Source organism: Carassius carassius, chromosome 29, assembly GCF_963082965.1.
Source record: "Carassius carassius chromosome 29, fCarCar2.1, whole genome shotgun sequence".
Lineage (NCBI taxonomy): Eukaryota > Metazoa > Chordata > Actinopteri > Cypriniformes > Cyprinidae > Carassius > Carassius carassius.
Window position 1 is genome coordinate 19,219,735 of NC_081783.1, and position 18,747 is coordinate 19,238,481.

At 40.8% G+C, this 18,747-nt stretch overlaps 1 protein-coding gene across 3 annotated transcripts in view; it reads left to right on the forward strand.

The window, feature by feature from the left end:
* npm1b (nucleophosmin 1b) overlaps nt 1-16,839 on the forward strand; it is a 39,885-nt gene extending 23,046 nt beyond the window's left edge. For all 3 annotated transcript variants that reach the window (XM_059516214.1, XM_059516215.1, XM_059516216.1), the window contains exons 9-11: nt 10,640-10,747; nt 12,642-12,716; nt 16,338-16,839. In XM_059516214.1, the coding sequence (XP_059372197.1) occupies nt 10,640-10,747; nt 12,642-12,716; nt 16,338-16,382 (228 nt within the window). In that variant the 3' untranslated portion in view covers nt 16,383-16,839. The remainder of the gene's footprint in view (nt 1-10,639; nt 10,748-12,641; nt 12,717-16,337) is intronic.
* Nucleotides 16,840-18,747: the final 1,908 nt, after the last annotated feature.

The window sequence follows — 18,747 nt, forward strand, 5'->3', positions numbered from 1 at the left end:
TAAAGCTAATTTGACGGCCAACAATTCTCTGTTACCAATGTCATAATTGCGTTCATCAGGAGATAAACAATGTGAGAAAAACGCGCAGGGATGCATTTTATCGTCCGAGGCAGCACGTTGGGAAAGAACTGCTCCTATCCCCACCTCTGATGCGTCGACCTCCACCACGAACTGCCGTGTGGGATCAGGAGCTACAAGGATGGGAGCCGAAACGAAGCGGCTCTTAAGGTTGGTAAATGCAGTTTCGGCTGCATCCGACCACCTGAACGGAGTACTGGGGGAGGTCAAGGCCGTCAGAGGGGAGACTAGTTGGCTGAAATTCCGAATGAAACGTCGATAAAAATTGGTGAACCCCAGAAACCGCTGTAGGGCCTTACGGGAATCTGGAGATGGCCAATTTATCACAGCCTTAACCTTGTCAGGATCCATACGTATTCCCTCGGACAAGACGATATACCCTAGGAAGGGGACAGACTGTGCATGGAATACGCATTTCTCCGCCTTGACAAAAAGCCCATTCTCGAGTAACCTCTGGAGCACTCGTCTGACGTGTTGAACATGTTCCTGGAGAGATGAAGAAAAAATCAGTATGTCATCCAGGTAAACATATATAAACTGATCTACCATGTCTCTCAGCACGTCATTAACGAGTGCTTGGAAAGCCCCTGGCGAGTTGGAGAGCCCGAACAGCATCACCAAATATTCAACGTGCCCTCTAGGGGTGTTAAAGGCAGTTTTCCATTCATCCCCCTTCCTGATGTGGACCAAATGATAAGCGTTACGTAAATCCAATTTTGTGAATACGGATGCTCCCTGTAACCTCTCGAAAGTTGAAGACATCAACGGTAACGGATAGGTGTTCTTTATCATGATGTTGTTCAGCTCTCGGTAGTCAATACAAGGTCGCAGAGAACCATCCTTCTTACCCACAAAAAGAATCCCGCCCCCGCTGGAGAAGAGGAAGGGCGGATGAACCTCGATGCCAAGGAATCAGAAATGTATTTCTCCATGGCCTCCCTCTCTGGAATAGAAAGAGAGTAAAGCTTGCCTTTAGGTGGAGACTTACCTGGCACTAAATCTATAGCACAGTCGTAGGGACGATGCGGAGGAAGAGAAGCAGCATGGGACTTACTGAACTCCTCCTTCAGGTCCAAGTACTCTGCGGGCACATTTGATAACACCATGGTCTTTTTCTGAAAGACAGAAACAGGCACAAAAGGACAAGCAGAAACCAGACAAGACTCATGACAACTTTCAATCCACAAGGTGACTGTGTTGAAACCCCAATCCACTTGTGGATTATGTTTGATTAACCAGGGGTGACCTAAAACAATGGGAGCTACAGGGGAGTCCATGAGGTAAAAGGATATGGTTTCACTGTGGTTGCCTGAGGTGAGCAGAGTTATGGGTTCAGTGTAGTGGGTGACGTGTGGCAGTTCCTGGCCATTGAGTGCGGTGACATGGATGGGATGAAACACAGGAAGGACTGGAAGGTTCAAGTGACGTGCGAGGAGAGAGTCAATGAAATTACCTTTAGGCCCCAGAGTCCAGAAGGGCGTGACAGTCGTGAGTGTGGTTCTCCCAACGCAGTTTCACCGGAAGGAGAGTCGATGATGTGGTTGAGGACTTCCCGGCAGAGACCCCACCCGATAGTAGCCTCAAACTTACTACTGGGTTGGCTCTTTTTACCGGGCAGGAATGGATGGAATGCTCCCGAGCCACCGCAATATAAGCATAGTCCTCGGGACCTCCGCCGCTCTCTCTCCCTCTGGGAAAGCCGAGCTTTACCCACCTGCATGGGTTCGTGATCGTCGACTGGACCGACCATGTTCTCTCGACTCGAGCGGCCCCTTTCCGGAGAGACATAATGGCGTGTAGGACTGACTTGTCTACCCAGGCGGTTAATCTGAGCGTCCACCCGGAGTGCCAGGTCGATTAGGCCGTTGAACGGTGGGGGCAGCTCGAGGAGGTAGATCTCCTTCTGAACACGGTCGGCCAGCCCATGCAGGAATCGATCCCACTGCGCCGCCTCGTTCCACTGGCACGTGGCCTCCAGGGTGCAGAACTGAATGGAATAGTCTGCCACCGATGATTCTTCTTGTTTGAGGTCCGAGAGCTGGTGAGTGGCCTCCCTGCCGGCCGCGGCTCGATCAAACACTCATTTCATCTCTTCGGAGAGGGCGTGGAACGAGGCGCAACACGGATGTTGATTCTCCCACACCGCCGTCCCCCATAAGGCAGCCCTGCCAGAGAGTAGGGTAAGAGCAAACGCAACCTTGGACTCCTCTGTCACGAAGGTGCGGGGCTGCAATGCAAAATGCATGGAACATTTGTTAAGGAAAGTCTTGCAAAAGTTTGGCTCACCGGAGTAACTCTCTGGCGCCGGAAGTCGCGGCTCTGGCCGGAAGTGGTCCTGGGAGGTCTCCCGGGGGACGGGCGGCGCAGGCAGTGCGGTGGGCGCAGTGGGAGAGGTGAGCTGATGAATCCGCTGGGTGAGCTCGGACACCTGTGTCACCAGCGCTTGGATCGCACGTCCAGTGTTCACGATGCTCTCCTGCTGCTGATCCATGCGGTTGATGCTGTGGTGAATGAATTCAGACAGTGAAGTGCTGCTCGCCTGTTCCATGTTTGGTGAGATCGTTCTGTAACGACTGGGTGAACGAGTGGCAGGAAGCAAGTGGGAGATTAATGATATTTAATGAAGACAATGATACAGACAGTACTTGAGACACAAACAACGCTGGGAGGAATGCACAGTCCAAGATGGTGGTGATGAGTGACGAATCCGGAAGGCAGAGGTGAGTAGGCAGCAGGAGAGGGTGACACAGGAAATGCGGCTAAGCGAGACGAAGGTAAGTGGTGTTGCTTGGTGGTGGGTTGCGTAGAGTGGACGGGGTTATGGGGAGAGACGGACATCCAACACCGAAACACACAAGAAAGCAAAGCATAGGTCATAAACATGAAACAACGCTCTCACGAACACAAGACGCTAGACAAGCCAATATATAGGGATGAGTAATGAGTGACAGCTGTTGCTGATGACAATTAACGGAGACGCCCACAAACTAATCAGTGCTGACGCGTAACACACAGACTTCACCCACAAAGTGTAAAACCCAGAGATCACAGTGTGACGAGTGGGGCGGGGCCGAGGGACATGGGAGCGAGGCCGGGGGAGTGATTGGAGATGAACTACACCTGTTCGTCCCACCGGTCTCGAGGCCCATGGAGGAGATGGAAGGATATAAAACTGGAGCGACGACAGTGAAGGACGAGAGAGGACCAGGCCTGGGCTTTTAGTTGTATTTTGGTTTTTATTTTATGCGCACCAGTCGTCCGTGAGGGGCTGGTGCGCTGTTTTGTGTTTATTTTGTTATTAAAATGTTTTTGATTGTCCGCCGGTTCCCGCCTCCTTCTTCCGGATGAATATCAAGGTTGATATCGTTACAGTGGTGCCGAAGCCCGGGAGAGGGAGGGACGCGCTGCTGAAGATCCCTCGCCGCTGTGGTGAATCCGCGGTGCCATCGAGCAGGCGAGGAGTGTGCCGCCATGGACGCTCGAGGCGGTGGGCTGGAGCGAGTTGCCGGGGACGGGCGAGCTCGCTACCGGCCGCCCACGATGTGGAGAGACGGCTGCCGTCCGTGAGGGAGCGGAGGAGTCGGCGCCGTTCGCCAGGTGGCCGGAGCCTGCTGCCATCCGCCGGAACGGGGAGGAGCAGGGAACGGGGGACTCCTGCCGGCTGCCCAAAACCGGAGGAGCCGTCGCCGTCCACCGGGCGGCGGAGGAGTGTCGTGCCGTCCGCCGAGGGCCGTCCAGTGCCACCGCCAGGCACCGCGGAGGAGATCACCCAGCTGGTGGAGGGCCGAGCAGCGGTGCGTCTGGGAACCGGAATTTTTTTTTTTTTTCCTCTCTCCCCTCTCTCGTCTCTGTCGCTCCTCCTTCCATCTCCTTTTCTCTCGCCTCGCCTGTCCTACCCCCAGGTTCCCGCAGGTCCCCGTGAGCGGCCCCCCCGGAGGGAGGGGGGGGGGGGGAGTAGAGCGCAGTCTCGGGAGTACCCCCCGGCCTGCGAGGGGCGATGGGGGTATGTGACGAGTGGGGCGGGGCCGAGGGACATGGGAGCGAGGCCGGGGGAGTGATTGGAGATGAACTACACCTGTTCGTCCCACCGGTCTCGAGGCCCATGGAGGAGATGGAAGGATATAAAACTGGAGCGACGACAGTGGACGAGAGAGGACCAGGCCTGGGCTTTTAGTTGTGTTTTGGTTTTTATTTTATGCGCACCAGTCGTCCGTGAGGGGCTGGTGCACTGTTTTGTGTTTATTTTGTTATTAAAATGTTTTTGATTGTCCGCCGGTTCCCGCCTCCTTCTTCCGGATGAATATGAAGGGTGATATCGTTACACACAGTTTACCAACCGTGACATGTTTACCTGTTCGCCTTGAAGCTGAACTGGTACACAAAGATGCATCTAAAGATGGTTTGGTTTTGTGGTGTTTTTTTTTTTTTACTTTTACTTTTTTGCAAGAACCAAACTCAGACACAAAAAGAAAATTCTCTGTTCTTTTTGTTTTCACACTGCACTTGGCTCTAAAAGTAGACCTTTCAAAATGTTTAAAATGTGTTTGTATGTTGATGTGTATACTGTTATTTTAGAATGATTCATATACTATTGTAGTATTCATTCATATATTTGTTAATATATAATTGTTGAATTAGTTTTATTTTTTTATATTTTTACTTTTAGTTTTAGTAAATATATATATATATTGTCACGGGGTGAAGAATCACACGACCACGAGGAGTACAAAGTAAGGCCCCGGAGGGTGGATTTATTAGGGTGAGAGAGTTTTAGTGGTCAGAAGTGGGAAGTGCTGGTGCGCTGGTCGTGGTGGTATCCCAGGTGCGGCGTGTCCGTTTGTGGGGGTGCTGATCGGTCACGAGCTTTCTGCAAGGGAACACGGAGAACAGCGTTAGCATCCAGCTAGCTTGATTGTCGGCAGCCGTGACCGATCGGCCGGTGATGATATATATATATGTGTGTATGTATGTACAGTCTTGGCCAAAAGTTTTGAGAATTACATAAATATTGGAAATTGGAAAAGTTTTATAATATCAATTTGCATATACTCCAGATTGTTATGAAGAGTGATCAGATGAATTGCATAGTCCTTCTTTGCCATGAAAATTAACTTAATCCCAAAAAACCTTTCCACTGCATTTCATTGCTGTCATTAAAAGACCTACTGAGATCATTTCAGTAATTGCCTTGTTAACTCAGGTGAGAATGTTGACGAGCACAAGGCTGGAGATCATTATGTCAGGCTGATTGGGTTAGAATGGCAGATTTGACATGTTAAAAGGAGGGTGATGCTTGAAATCATTGTTCTTCCATTGTTAACCATGGTGACCTGCAAAGAAACGTGTGCAGCCATCATTGCGTTGAATAAAAATGGCTTCACAGGCAAGGATATTGTGGCTACTAAGATTGCACCTAAATCAACAATTTATAGAATCATCATCAACTTCAAGGAAAGAGGTTCAATTCTTGTAAAGAAGGCTTCAGGGCGTCGGAGAAATTCCAGCAAGTGCCAGGATCGTCTCCTAAAGAGGATTCAGCTGCGGGATCGGAGTGCCACCAGTGCAGAGCTTGCTCAGGAATGGCAGCAGGCAGGTGTGAGCGCATCTGCACGCACAGTGAGGCGAAGATTTTGGAAGATGGCCTGGTGTCAAGAAGGGCAGCAAAGAAGCCACTTCTCTCCAAAAAAAAACATCAGGGACAGATTGATCTTCTGCAGAAAGTGTAGTGAATGGACTGCTGAGGACTGGGGCAAAGTCATATTCTCCGATGAACCCCCTTTCCGATTGTTTGGGGCATCTGGAAAAAGGCTTGTCTGGAGAAGAAAAGGTGAGCGCTACCATCAGTCCTGTGTCATGCCAACAGTAAAGCATCCTGACACCATTCATGTGTGGGGTTGCTTCTCATCCAAGGGAGTGGGCTCGCTCACAATTCTGCCCAAAAACACAGCCATGAATAAAGAATGGTACCAAAACACCCTCCAACACCAACTTCTTCCAACAATCCAACAATAGTTTGGTGAAGAACAATGCATTTTATAGCACGATGGAGAACCGTGCCATAAGGCAAAAGTGATAACTAAGTGGCTCGGGGACCAGAATGTTGAAATTTTGGGTCCATGGCCTGGAAACTCCCCAGATCTTAATCCCATTGAGAACTTGTGGTCAATCCTCAAGAGGCGGGTGGACAAACAAAAACCCACTAATTCTGACAAACTCCAAGAAGTGATTATGAAAGAATGGGTTGCTATCAGTCAGGATTTGGCCCAGAAGTTGATTGAGAGCATGCCCAGTCGAATTGCAGAGGTCCTGAAAAAGAAGGGCCAACACTGCAAATACTGACTCTTTGCATAAATGTCATGTAATTGTCGATAAAAGCCTTTGAAACGTATGAAGTGCTTGTAATTATATTTTTTAGTACATCACAGAAACAACTGAAACAAAGATCTAAAAGCAGTTTAGCAGCAAACTTTTTGAAAACTAATATTTATGTAATTCTCAAAACTTTTGGCCACGACTGTATGTATGTATGTGTATATATGTATATATATGTATATATATATATATATATATATATATATATATATATATATATATATATATACACACATATATATATGTATGTGTGTGTGTGTGTGTATATGTGTGCATATATGTATATGTGTATATGTTCAACCCTCTTGAGTCGGTAAATGCGTATACGCGTTATGAGACATTTTCTCCTGATAACCCCGAAAAGAACTTAAATTACACTTTCAGTTTTGATCAGGTACAGATTAGAGCAAAATGGAATCTGTAAAGTGTCTACTTTTATTTGTATACAGACATAACAACAAAACTGTGCACTAATAAAATAAAGATAACAAACAAGGTGTGCTGTCTGCAGCCTTTGTCTGCGCTGAACTTCTTTTACAAACACGTCATTAAAATGAACTGTAACTCCGTGAATACTCAACGAAGAGACATGAGAGAGATATCTATAGAAAGCTTGACATGTTTACTTTTAAACTAAACAAGTGCCGCCGAAAACAAATATTCTGTGTTAAAGTAATCCATATGAAAACAACGCGATGTCCGTTTTTCTTCTATTGTGACCACGCCCCCGCACTGAACGCCCTATTCAGATTCTAATGTTAAATAAAGTTTTTATTTTTATTTTACTGTTTGCTTCGCAATGAGAAGAATAAGATATAATTCACCCCAAAATGTGATTTGGTTGAGTATTTGAGAATTGGATTTCCTCAGAAAAAAAGAATGAAGCACTTTATTCAGCAGAGATCATAAACATGAGTAAGTCTCTTATTATTTATTTATATACTTGTACTAGTTTTCACATAACGTGTAAACATTTTATTAGTTAGACTTTTTCCAAACTATAATTCCTGACTAAATGTATAATCAAGTGAAACATTATGAAGTTTCAATAACAATATACAATACTATACCATTCAAAAGCTTGATGTAAATAATATAAATGTAACAAACAATGCTGTTCTTTCAATTTATTCCCCTGAAAAAAAATAAATAAAAAAAATAATAATAATATTCTCCGCTCTTTTCAACATTAATAATAATCTATTAATATGAGCACAGAGATGTTTAGTTCTCTGGTGACAAGAAAAGCCATGATTGCCTCCAAAGGCAGCATTTGTTACAAAGAGACTTTCACTGATGCACTACTTAAAAAAGCCAAATCTGCAACCTTTAACAACTTAAACAATGCAAAAGTTTAAACACTATGCATGGAAAATTATATTTAAAAATATTGTTGTTTGTTTTTAGCAAACTGATATTGATATTGATAACTGCTGGTTTTGCACATTTATTTAATGTTTTGATTTATTTATTTAGAAAGAATGTCCTCAGTTTACTTTTATTTCTGACAAGATTTTTAGGTGGAAGGAGTTTCCATGGGCTATGCCTCCTGTACAAAATGTTCGGAGTGATTGCAGTAATTGTATAACATATATGGTCTACTTGTATATGTTATTGAGTAACTAATAAATCTTAATTGGTGAAAGGATATTATGTGTATAATATGTATTATAGTGTTAGGTATCTCATAGGTTTCTCACAGGTGTGTGTGCAACGGTGGAGCATACATTGGCTGTGGGCTGTCAGGTTCTCGCGTGCATGCGGGGGGGGGGGGGGTTGTAGTACTCATAAAATTTCTTCAAGGTTGGCAGGTATGAGATTGTCTCAGTAGGGTTCACTTTAAAGGGCACTGAGGTCATTTGAAGCATTCATATATTCACATTTGCCAGATGTCTTCATGCTTTACATCTCCATTTCTTCCTTCTAGTTCCATTTTGTTTTTACTTACTGTGTAAAACAAGGCTCTGTCCATCAGTGTAACCCTACAATCAGAGTGGATTCCTGGCTGGGCTGCATGCACGGACAGGCCAGTGTGTGTCTGTGTCTGAGAGGGAGAGAGAGAGACTATTTCAGTCTGCAGAGGGATAGTATCGCTCTGCTGAAAGCTGGACACACACCTGTGCCCAATAAGCAGACACAGACACAGACCCACTCTTTTAGAGGGTGGACACCAGATTCTTTAGTGAAGCTGTAATAATACAGACATTTGCCCTCACAATCTCCCAGACCTTCTGTGCTATGACAGAGTATCAGAGAGCACGTAAACATTTTACTTTCAAAGCACCAACACAGACACCGTTTACACCTGGTAAACTTTCCTGGCTTTGAAAGAAAATTACCGTCCGATGTAGTCACGAAATCAGAGATCCGCCCTCCTAAACACGATCACAAGCGGTCACAGGAGACGCTTCTAGCATCTGCTACAGCACCTGTGTGTACTTGAGGTAAACTGACTTCAAACACGAACGGTGTCCAAAACCTTTAAAAGCGTTCACAGGGACACTCATAACCAGCCTACATTTAAATTTATATATTGAAATTGCGCACAAAATTTCTATCCATTTGGAATGCATTAACATGAACAATCGAATAACCTTAATGTGTCTTAATATTAGCCAATCCGTCATAAATGAAAGGGATAAGAAACAGGCAAAATTCATGGCATTGTTTATATTGATAATTTTCATATATTTGTTTTTATATAAATAAGCATATTTAAGCTCAGAATCAGCATAAATCTTTTAAAGGGTTAGTTCACCCCAAAATGAAAGTTTTGTCATTTTTTACTCACCCTTGTGTTGTTCCAAATCTGTAAGACCTGCGACCTCCGTTCTGAACGACATGAGGGTGAGTAATTAATGACAGAATTTTCATTTTGGGGTGAACTAACCCTTTAATCGTAAAAGCAATTACATTTAGATTTAGCATCCTTAAATATGGCTAAAATATATTGGAAAAATATGGAAAAAGCGAGATTTAGTTAAAATGTATGAGATTAAAAAGAAAAACAATATATATGTACACGTATAAACCAGGTTATTGTGTATTTAAAAAAAAAAATCTTACATGATTCTCAACAGTTTAATTAATGTATGATTACATATAAGCACCACAATGTTTGTTAAAACTGTAATCCAAATGGATGAAAATTTTATATGCAACTCGTTCAAATGCTCGTAAACATTTCTGAGTGCATTGTAAGGTGGAAATATGCATCCAATATTTTTGGATTATTTTGTGATGGAAGGATAAAAATGGCATTGGCCACATTTCCTTTTTTTTGTTTTATTATGATTCAATTTTCACCAAGAAATAAGCACTGTACCCAGTTAATATTCACTTTTCTCTAAAGCTCACTTGGATTTGTACTCACTCATTACATTTGATGTTGTGGGCCTCTGAAGTTTCTTACAAAAAAGTCAGTAAAATGCAAACATGACTGTGAAAAGTGAAGTTATGACTAAAAACCTGCAGGGTCCTTCCTTGGTTATATTAATGGATATTAATATAGTTTAAAAGTGTTTTTGTGGCCACAGTGTGTAATCATTTTAATGGTGCTGATACATTAAGTTATTGATCTCTATATAACATGAGAGTGTTTGGAAATGATAGTCTTGTCACTGAAAACCAAGTCATTTATTCTTCCTCTTGGCAGAACGTCCCCCCGCCACATCCAAGAGCTTCGGGCTTGTCTTCTCCTGCATGGAAGCAATAAAAGGATCATTTGTACCGCTTCCAAATTTGTCAAAGGGTGTTGTCATTAGTGCAGAGGTCTGTGGGCCAGACTAGGTCGCTGGTTGTTAAGGCTAAATGGGTCAAGGAGCCTGATGGTGTTAGAGATGTTAAGAATGAGAATAAACTTTTTTGATTGTACTTGGCCTTTTGTTGTCAGTATCTAGCATGATGTGTGAAATCTGATGCTATTAGATGAAAACAGAACTTGGGCTGAATGAAGACAGCTGTAGAGGTGCTTTATACTGAATTGGACTTTTTATACATCAGCAATGTTATTGAACTAAACTGAATCAACATTGAAGAGCAGAATTAGGGTTTGTGTCATATTTGATGAAGTTTCCTCTTAACTTATGTGAACTCCTGTTAAACTACTTGCATTGTATAAAGCGCTATACAAATAAAGGTCAACGTGAACTTTTCTAGATTCAAATAATTAGCATTTTTCTTATTTCAGACACCACAGAAAGTAAAAGACAAGTCTGCAGCAGGGCCTTCTGGGAAGTCTCCCAGCACTCCCACCCTCAGCGAGGTCAAAAGCAAACTTTCATCAGCAGCTAAAGAGGTACATATTCCCTTTCACATTGATATTTGTCTCTCTGCTACATGTGAATGCATTTCTTTTCTGTAATCGCACACATGCTTTAGACCTGACATACATACATACATACAAACAAACACACATGCTGTGTGTTAACAGCAATAAGTACACCGATTTAGCAGATGATGAGGAGGTCAAATGTTAATGAGGTGTCTGAGTTAAAGGCCGGAGGGGGACATATGACATCATCATATGTGGGATTATCCAGTCTTTGAGAGTCCACCTGCTCACTTCCTCAATCAGTTCCCAAATGCACCCCTGACCACTAACCTTCTTCATCCTCAGATCCATAAGAGCCTCCTGATCTTTGTGAGGAGTCTCTCATTACATCCCCATGTTTTTGAAACCAGTACTGATCCTTTAAATGTTAAATGACTGCATGCAAACACACCATGCAGTGAGATGCTTTTTCCATAATGTGAATTTACCGCATGTGTGATCTGCTGTCATTCACTGTTCAGTATGTTAAAACTAACTACACAAGGTATAAACTATGAGTCTATAATAAATATATGCACAACTCTCATTTCATCAGCACCACCTACATTATTGTTCAAAAGTTTGGGGTTGGTAAAATACATTTTTCATGTTTTTGAAAGAAACCTTGTGTTTAAAGAAGTCTTATGCTCACCAAGGCTGCATTCATTTGATCAAAATACAGTAAAAAAAGTAATATTGTGAAATTATTCAAATGTAAAAAAAAATATATATATTTTTTGGAAAGTTGTGCTGCTTCATTTTTCTGGGATCTTTGATACTCTTTGATAAATAAAAGATTAAAAATAACATTGTTTATTCAAAGTAGATTTTTTTTTTAATTAATATTTTTATTCAGCAAGGATGTGTGATAAAAGTGATAGTAAAGTGATAGTTTTCTAATTAAATGCTGTTTATTCGTATAGTTATTTTGATGATCGTTATTTTAAATAAATGCTGTTCTTTTTAAATTTTTATCAAAGAATCAAAAAATTAGCAGATTCCAAAAACATATTAAGCAGCACAACAGTTTCAAAACTGATAATAAATCAGCATATTAGAATGATTTCTGAAGGATCACATGACACTGACGGCTGGAGTAATGATACTGAATATACAGCTTTGATTCACAGAAATAAATGATCTTTTAAAGTATATTAAAAGAGGAAACCAATATTAGAAATTGCAATAAATGTTTCACTAAATCTTGCCATTTTAGTTTTTCTGTATTTTTAATCAAATAAACAGACTTGATGAGCATAAGAGACTCCATTGAAAAACATAAGAATCTGATCCCAACAATTTGTCAGTGTAGATATCTTGGTAAGATTATAAATGTCTTACTGTCACTTTTGGTCAATTTAATGTATCCTTGCTGAATGGAAGTATTAATTTGTTAAAAAAAAATCAAAAATAAATTCTTAATGCTTTTGAATTGTAGTGCACATACTTGGGGACTAGTCGACTATTGTCTGTGACAATCAACAGCAGGCTGAAAAAACTTTCTTATAGACATCTCTATGCTAGCTATACACTTCTTAAAAACGCCAGAAACAGAAGAGCGAGATGAATAGCTTGTTGTGCTGTAATATCTAGTTTAAAACTGGAAGGATAAAGCGGATGGATTGTGTAGAGCAGATATGATGATTTGTGTCCGTGTGATTTCATTCGGTCTGCTGTAGATAAGGGGAACTGGAATTACTGTAAATGCCACAAAAAATGTGAGTTCACTGAAGTGCGTCCAACACCCAACGACTCACCCTGTTCATCACGGCAGCAGCGCTCTGGCTTCGAGTCAGGATGATCTCAACACTTAGCAGAGAGACACAAGTGATGAAAAAGGGCCATTTCATTTCTACAAAAATATGTTTCTCTGAAACAGGGGAAGCCGCTTCCAAAGACGGAACAGAAGTTTGAGAACTACGCTAGAAGCTCTTTCAAGATCTCTGATAAACAAGTGAGTATCGCTGCTTTCATAAAGCACTGTCATCCTCAGGCTGGAGTATTTCTAGTGTCCGCACGTTGTGTAAAAGGCATGTATGGCCCTGACAAAATTTCACTTCTAAGAGGTCTTTTATGTAAGAAATGTCCACTTAAAAGATTAAGACCCTTCAGATCAGAAGATGAGACATTCCTCAGCCGGTGAAGAGATACAAAAGCATAAGGCTTGAAATGTACTCTGTTATGCGAAGGGAAACTTTACTATGTCCAGTTCAACATCGTTATATGCGGTCTTGCATTGCTGGAAAGTAACAACTTCAGGGCAGTGTTGTTTTAGTATCATTGAGATACTAATATAGCTTTTATTTTATATATTTTAGTTTTTTTTCTCAGTGGTATTTATTTGAGTACTTCAGGATAAACTAAATGAAAATAGAAAATGTTAACTTGGTAATTAGCTAAAAACTAATACAATTTGTATTAATTTAGTTGTCTCCTTATCATTTTTATATATTTAATATATATTCGTTTAAAAAGTGAAATAATCACATCTACATTTAACTTGAGTATAATTTAGGCCTTAGCATCTTCTGTCTTCGTGGGTCTGTTGGGGGTGGCATACTGAGATTCTCCTGCCGCTCTCCGGAGGGAGCTGTCATGCCTGACATCTTTAGCTGTGATTTAATTCCCTCCTTCACTCATTCCTCTCTCTCTGTCTTTTAGTCTAGAGTTTAGTCTTTTTTTTTTTTTTTTGCATTCGTTTGTGTCAGGCTGGGTGTTGACCTGAAATATTGCAGTAGTCTAAAGCAGCCCTCACAAATGGCCACGTTTGGCTCAAAAGAGAAAAATCTCTTTTAGCTAAAGCGCACTATCATGTCTGCTGAATCTCCTCCTTTGTCGGGATGAATTACACACGAGAGAGTGTCTGTCTGTGTGTGTGTTAGTGGTACCAACGGGGTGGATCTTACAAAAACACATCCAGGTCTCATTGTACCCTAATTTTTTATTTGTTATCTTATTTTTATGCATTTAAGCATAATTTAAATTCAATTTCATTTATTTGGCAGACTCTTTTATCCAAAGCGGTTTATATATTTCTCAGTTTCCTGGGAATCAAACCCATGACTTCGGTGTCTGCTTTTTGAGCTGCAGGAACACACATTAAAACACATGACCCTTTTTTCATTAGCCCTAAAAATCAGTTTATGTTATACAAGTACTATAACCTGCCATTATTTGTTTTATGGCATTAAAGCAGTGAAAACTTGTTTTCTTTTGCATTTACATTCTCCTGATTTATGGTCCCAGTATTTGCTGTTTCAAAACCTAGTGTGCTGCATATCTAGACAGCATTTAAAAAAGTACTGTAGATAGTTGTAGACCGATATGGATTTCTTTTGTTAGCGAATATCAGTATCATAGCGGATACAGGTTTGTTGGAAATCACGCTTCATTTCACACACATTTCATTTCAAGATGCATAACAGTTTCTATATTTACTTTAATTAGGAACAAATGTAATTAGAAATATGTTTGAAAATGTAATCAAGAATGCATCTGTAAAATAGACTGATTTATGCTTTACATAGCAACTTCTTGATTCTGTAATCCTATTATGCTCTAGTATTTTCCGAAAAATCAAGAAGCTGATGAAAAACACAAATAAAGAAGATCTAACAGCTGGAGTTTGTAGCATTAAATATTTATCAGTTAGATCAAGGTTGTTCAGTATTAAAGTACATGTTCATGAGACCACGAATGCCTGTTAAATATAGCCAACCCAAAACTAATTGTATCTCATGATTAATCACTACAGAGACATCAGAGCCAGCGGGAAACGTCAGAAGGAATGGCTGAGCTTAGGCTGCTCTCAGTGGAAACAAGATCACTGAGCGCCTGGTGAACACCTGGAGCTGCGAAATCAACATGGCAAATTTTCCAATAGGCGCTACCTTTATAAATAAACTGTGGATTTGACTTTTAAACTATTACATTCTTGTCTGAAAAACTCTTAAAACTACATTTCATGTCACTATAACAGTAATATTTAGAAAATTATGCAGGTTTTTGGGTGACGTTTCACAAGTCCGCAAGAACGGACAAGAAATATTGAGAGACGGAGAAACGGTCTGTGTGAAAATATAAAATTATAAAATACAAGGTATATATTTTCGTGTTTGCGAACTCTGATGTAAAGACAAAAACCATGGACTGTATAACACTAATGAACAGCAAAGCGGAACGAGTGAAGGAGAAGCTTTATCCCCTTGTATCACGCAAAAGTGACGATTCTAAGTCAACCAATCAATGTTCTGCAGTGAGTTTAGCTCCACCCTTTTGGTACCCTTTGCTGTGCTAGGTACCCCAACGGAAGGGTACAAAAAAAGTGGTACAGTACGGTTCGCTATTTTGGTACCATTCACAACTTCTGACAGTGGAAACGGACATAATTGCGTACTGTACTGTATCGAACCGTACTGCTCGGTGGAAACTAGCCATTATTAGACAGGACTGCACTCAGACACAGGGTTTTTAGCACCGTCAAAATAGAAGTCCCTCTTCCGACACTTATTATTGTCCTATAAACAGAAAACCTTATTGCCCAATGTTTCCCCTTATTTGAAATGATCAGCATTTGCTTTTCTGCTTGGCTGATGTGTGTCAGGAGCACAGAAACTCCCATTTTCTACATTTTCATTTATTTGCTCTCTAATATTGACCCTGGAAGTCATGGCCTAATGGTTAGAGATTCTGACTCGTAATCTAAATGTTCTGAGTTTGAGTCTCGGGCCGGCAGGAATTGTAAGTGGGGGGAGTGGATGTACAGCGTTCTCTCAACTCTCAATACCACGACTGAGTTGCCCTTGAGCAAGGCACCGAACCCCCAACTGCTCCCTGGACGCCGCGGCATAAATGGCTGCCCACTATACTTACATTTCATTTAATACCTAAAACTTATATTTTTATCCAATTTTTGTTTCTTGTTTTTTATACTCATCATATTGAGTCAAGTCTCCTGTGCACTTCACTCGAGGAGCACCATTTATATGTGTCCCTGCCTATGAAGACGGTTCCAGATCACTTCTGAGGTCCCATTTCAGTTGGGATGCTGCCTTCGAAAGTATGCTGCAAGGCAGCTCACAAGGATTTGGAAGAGAGTTTGGATGTTTTTGTGTTTTGGTCGGTAATGAGTTATGAGCTATTTGATGCATTGCGCCCTGCGAGTCTGTTCTAGAAACAAGGCTGGAGCGTGTCAGACTTTGCAGCGCAGGTGTCCTCTCAGATGTACAACGGGTGGAGCATGTGTGGATGTGTGTGTGACTGAGTTTTCAAGCAAAACGGCTTTGGGAGCACAGCAGGCAAAGAGGTGTGAGACATGTCTTTGTCAGAGAGAGGCACTAGTCATACCCTCTGGTATGTACAACGACTGCACCCCCTTCCTCTGGACTCGGTGCTGTAGTTATACCCCAGACGCACCGCTAATGTGGAGCTTTTCATCCAAACTGACTCACACGGCTCTAATTATTAAGCATCCAAATGAGTCGCTACATCAGAGAAACTCCGTTCCAGCTTCACAAACTCATCATTTTCCCCCTCCTCTCTCTCTCTCTCTCTCCCCTCATTTGTTTTCTTGCAGGTGATCAAAGACCTTTGGAACTTTGTACAATCACTAAAAAAGTAATGGCTGCTCTGCGCTCCCCTTCCCTTCCCTTCCCGTCCCGTCCCGGTGCAGCAGAAGTCTGGGCTGAGCCAGTAACGGCACTTCAGCTGTGCGATCTGGCCTCTTCCCGTCTTAACGCGATCCGCCTGCTCTTCTTTAACTTTAAAGATGGATAGAGCAGAAGGAACCTCAGCAATGGCACAGATATCATGCTTCATGTTTTGTTTTGTTTTAATTATGGATTTTTTTTGTCAAGTCCACAGTGGTTTCTTAGAAGAACAGTTAAGGCAGTTATAATTTTAAAAGCAAACTAAGGGTGAATCTCTCTACATCTTATCAAGAACTTGTGCAGGTCACAAAATAGGACATATAAATAAGGAAATATATTTTGCATGAAATAATTTAAGCCTGTTTTGGACTAAACAAATGTTTTTCATTTGACTTAAACCCATTTCCCCCAGTTATCATAATGCACAAATTTTTTTTTTAAGTATTTCTACATCATGGATTTATTTGTGTTAGAGATTATAATTTATGGTGATTAAAACATATGGTAATCATGGTAATTAAAAAATATACAGTATGAAATAAGTTTAATTGTATTAATCATCTTTAAAAATAATGTGGGGAAAAAAGTGATATTAATGCAATAATGTTAATGGTCATTAAAATAGGCTTTGTTTTTCAAATTCAAAATATAATTTCCTTTATTTTCTTTTGCTTTTTTTGGTAAAATTTGATCCTGTGTGTTTTTGTGAGCAACACTCCTAAATAGAAAACCAATGGTGCTGGTTAATTATAATTGTATTTATTTTATTTTTTTGTGAGGCCATTAAAAAAAAAGAAAGAGAAAAACAACACTTTTTCACTACCAGTCCAATACCAATTTGCTTCTTGTGTATATTTGAAACCATAATCACTGTAAAGCGTCCCCTTAATTTCTTCATATGAAGATGGCAGCTGAAGTTAATAATGTTAAAGATTCAGTCAGATTCTGAGTGTTCCGTCTGATTGAAGATTCCGTCTAGTTCACAGTATTCTGTGCACCCCTCAGGATTCTGCCTTGCAGCAATTCCAAAGACCTTCAACGTTTAAACTTTACAATTATCTTAAGTGCTATAGACTCTCCCATAAAAATCCTCTTGAGAAGCACGGCTAGAATATTATACCTTGTTAAAAAAGATGAATGTTAGTTCATGGTTTAGGTCATAAAATATGTATAATAAAAAAGTTTGTAGTTTAGTTGATTTGACACTTTAAAACCATGTTTTCGCAATTTTATGTTTTTGTCATATCAGTTGTTTTAATTTTATTTTCACTAAGCTATTTTAATTTGTTAGTGCTAATAGATAAACCCTTAAATGTATGTAGGTGTTTTTTGAAAGCAGAAGAATCAGTCCTTGAGCTGTTTTAATTATTTTTGTTCTGTGACATTGGTGATTTTTCTTTCCCTCCACGAAGTATATGCTGCAAAGAAGCAGTGCATTTCAACTAAACTGTATTGTTCCGTTATGATCAACAAAATGGTTTATAATGCATTCGCACAGTGCTGCTTGTTTTTGATGTCAATTTTATTAGGAGCAATTTGATTTTGTTGCATCATTCTGCTCGCTTGCAATTTCAGATTTGTTTCCTTTCTTGGATGGAAATGGAAGTAATCCAGCTTTAGTTAATCTGTGAAATAAATGTGTATTATAACCTTGTGAAGTTGCCTATGCTCCACCTTTGGATGAAGGTAACCAAGTGCACTGATATGGTGGTGTTGTGACTGCTAACATCGAAGGCTGGAGGCGAGAAGTTTAGACTAACACAAGAAGTATATTGTGCACCTTTCTAATCTGAAAATGTTCAGTGTAATGCTTCATGCATATGTATATTGCATCACACAGTTGCGCCATTCAGTATCTTTTTATTTTTGTGTCCAGCTATAATAATTTAATTTACAAATAACGGGGGTGAATTGATTGATTTAATGTTTTAATTGACTATTACACCTACATAACCTCTGAATGTTGAATCAAAAGCAGCTCTGATGAAGTAAATGTTTAATGATGCTCTAAATTAATGTAACGCTCGCCAGCAAAGCAAATACCATACATAGCCCAACTTTACAGTTTTGTTTGACTTCAGCATTCATTTCTCCTGCTCCTAAAAGTCTCTGACCTGTTTTTCCACCTGAAGTGTTCACCTGATTGGCTTGTTTTGTGTTCAATCACTGTCTGAAACAGAAAGAATAAAAGTGTCAGCTGAAACATGGTGTTGCATTTTCTTTTTGCAGTTTGCGCTGCTTCTGCTAGATCTGTTTTTTACTTGTATGATTCTTAATGTCTGTTGTTTGATCCTTCCTTCTAAATTCTTTCCTGAAGTTGCTTTGCTAGTTCAGTTT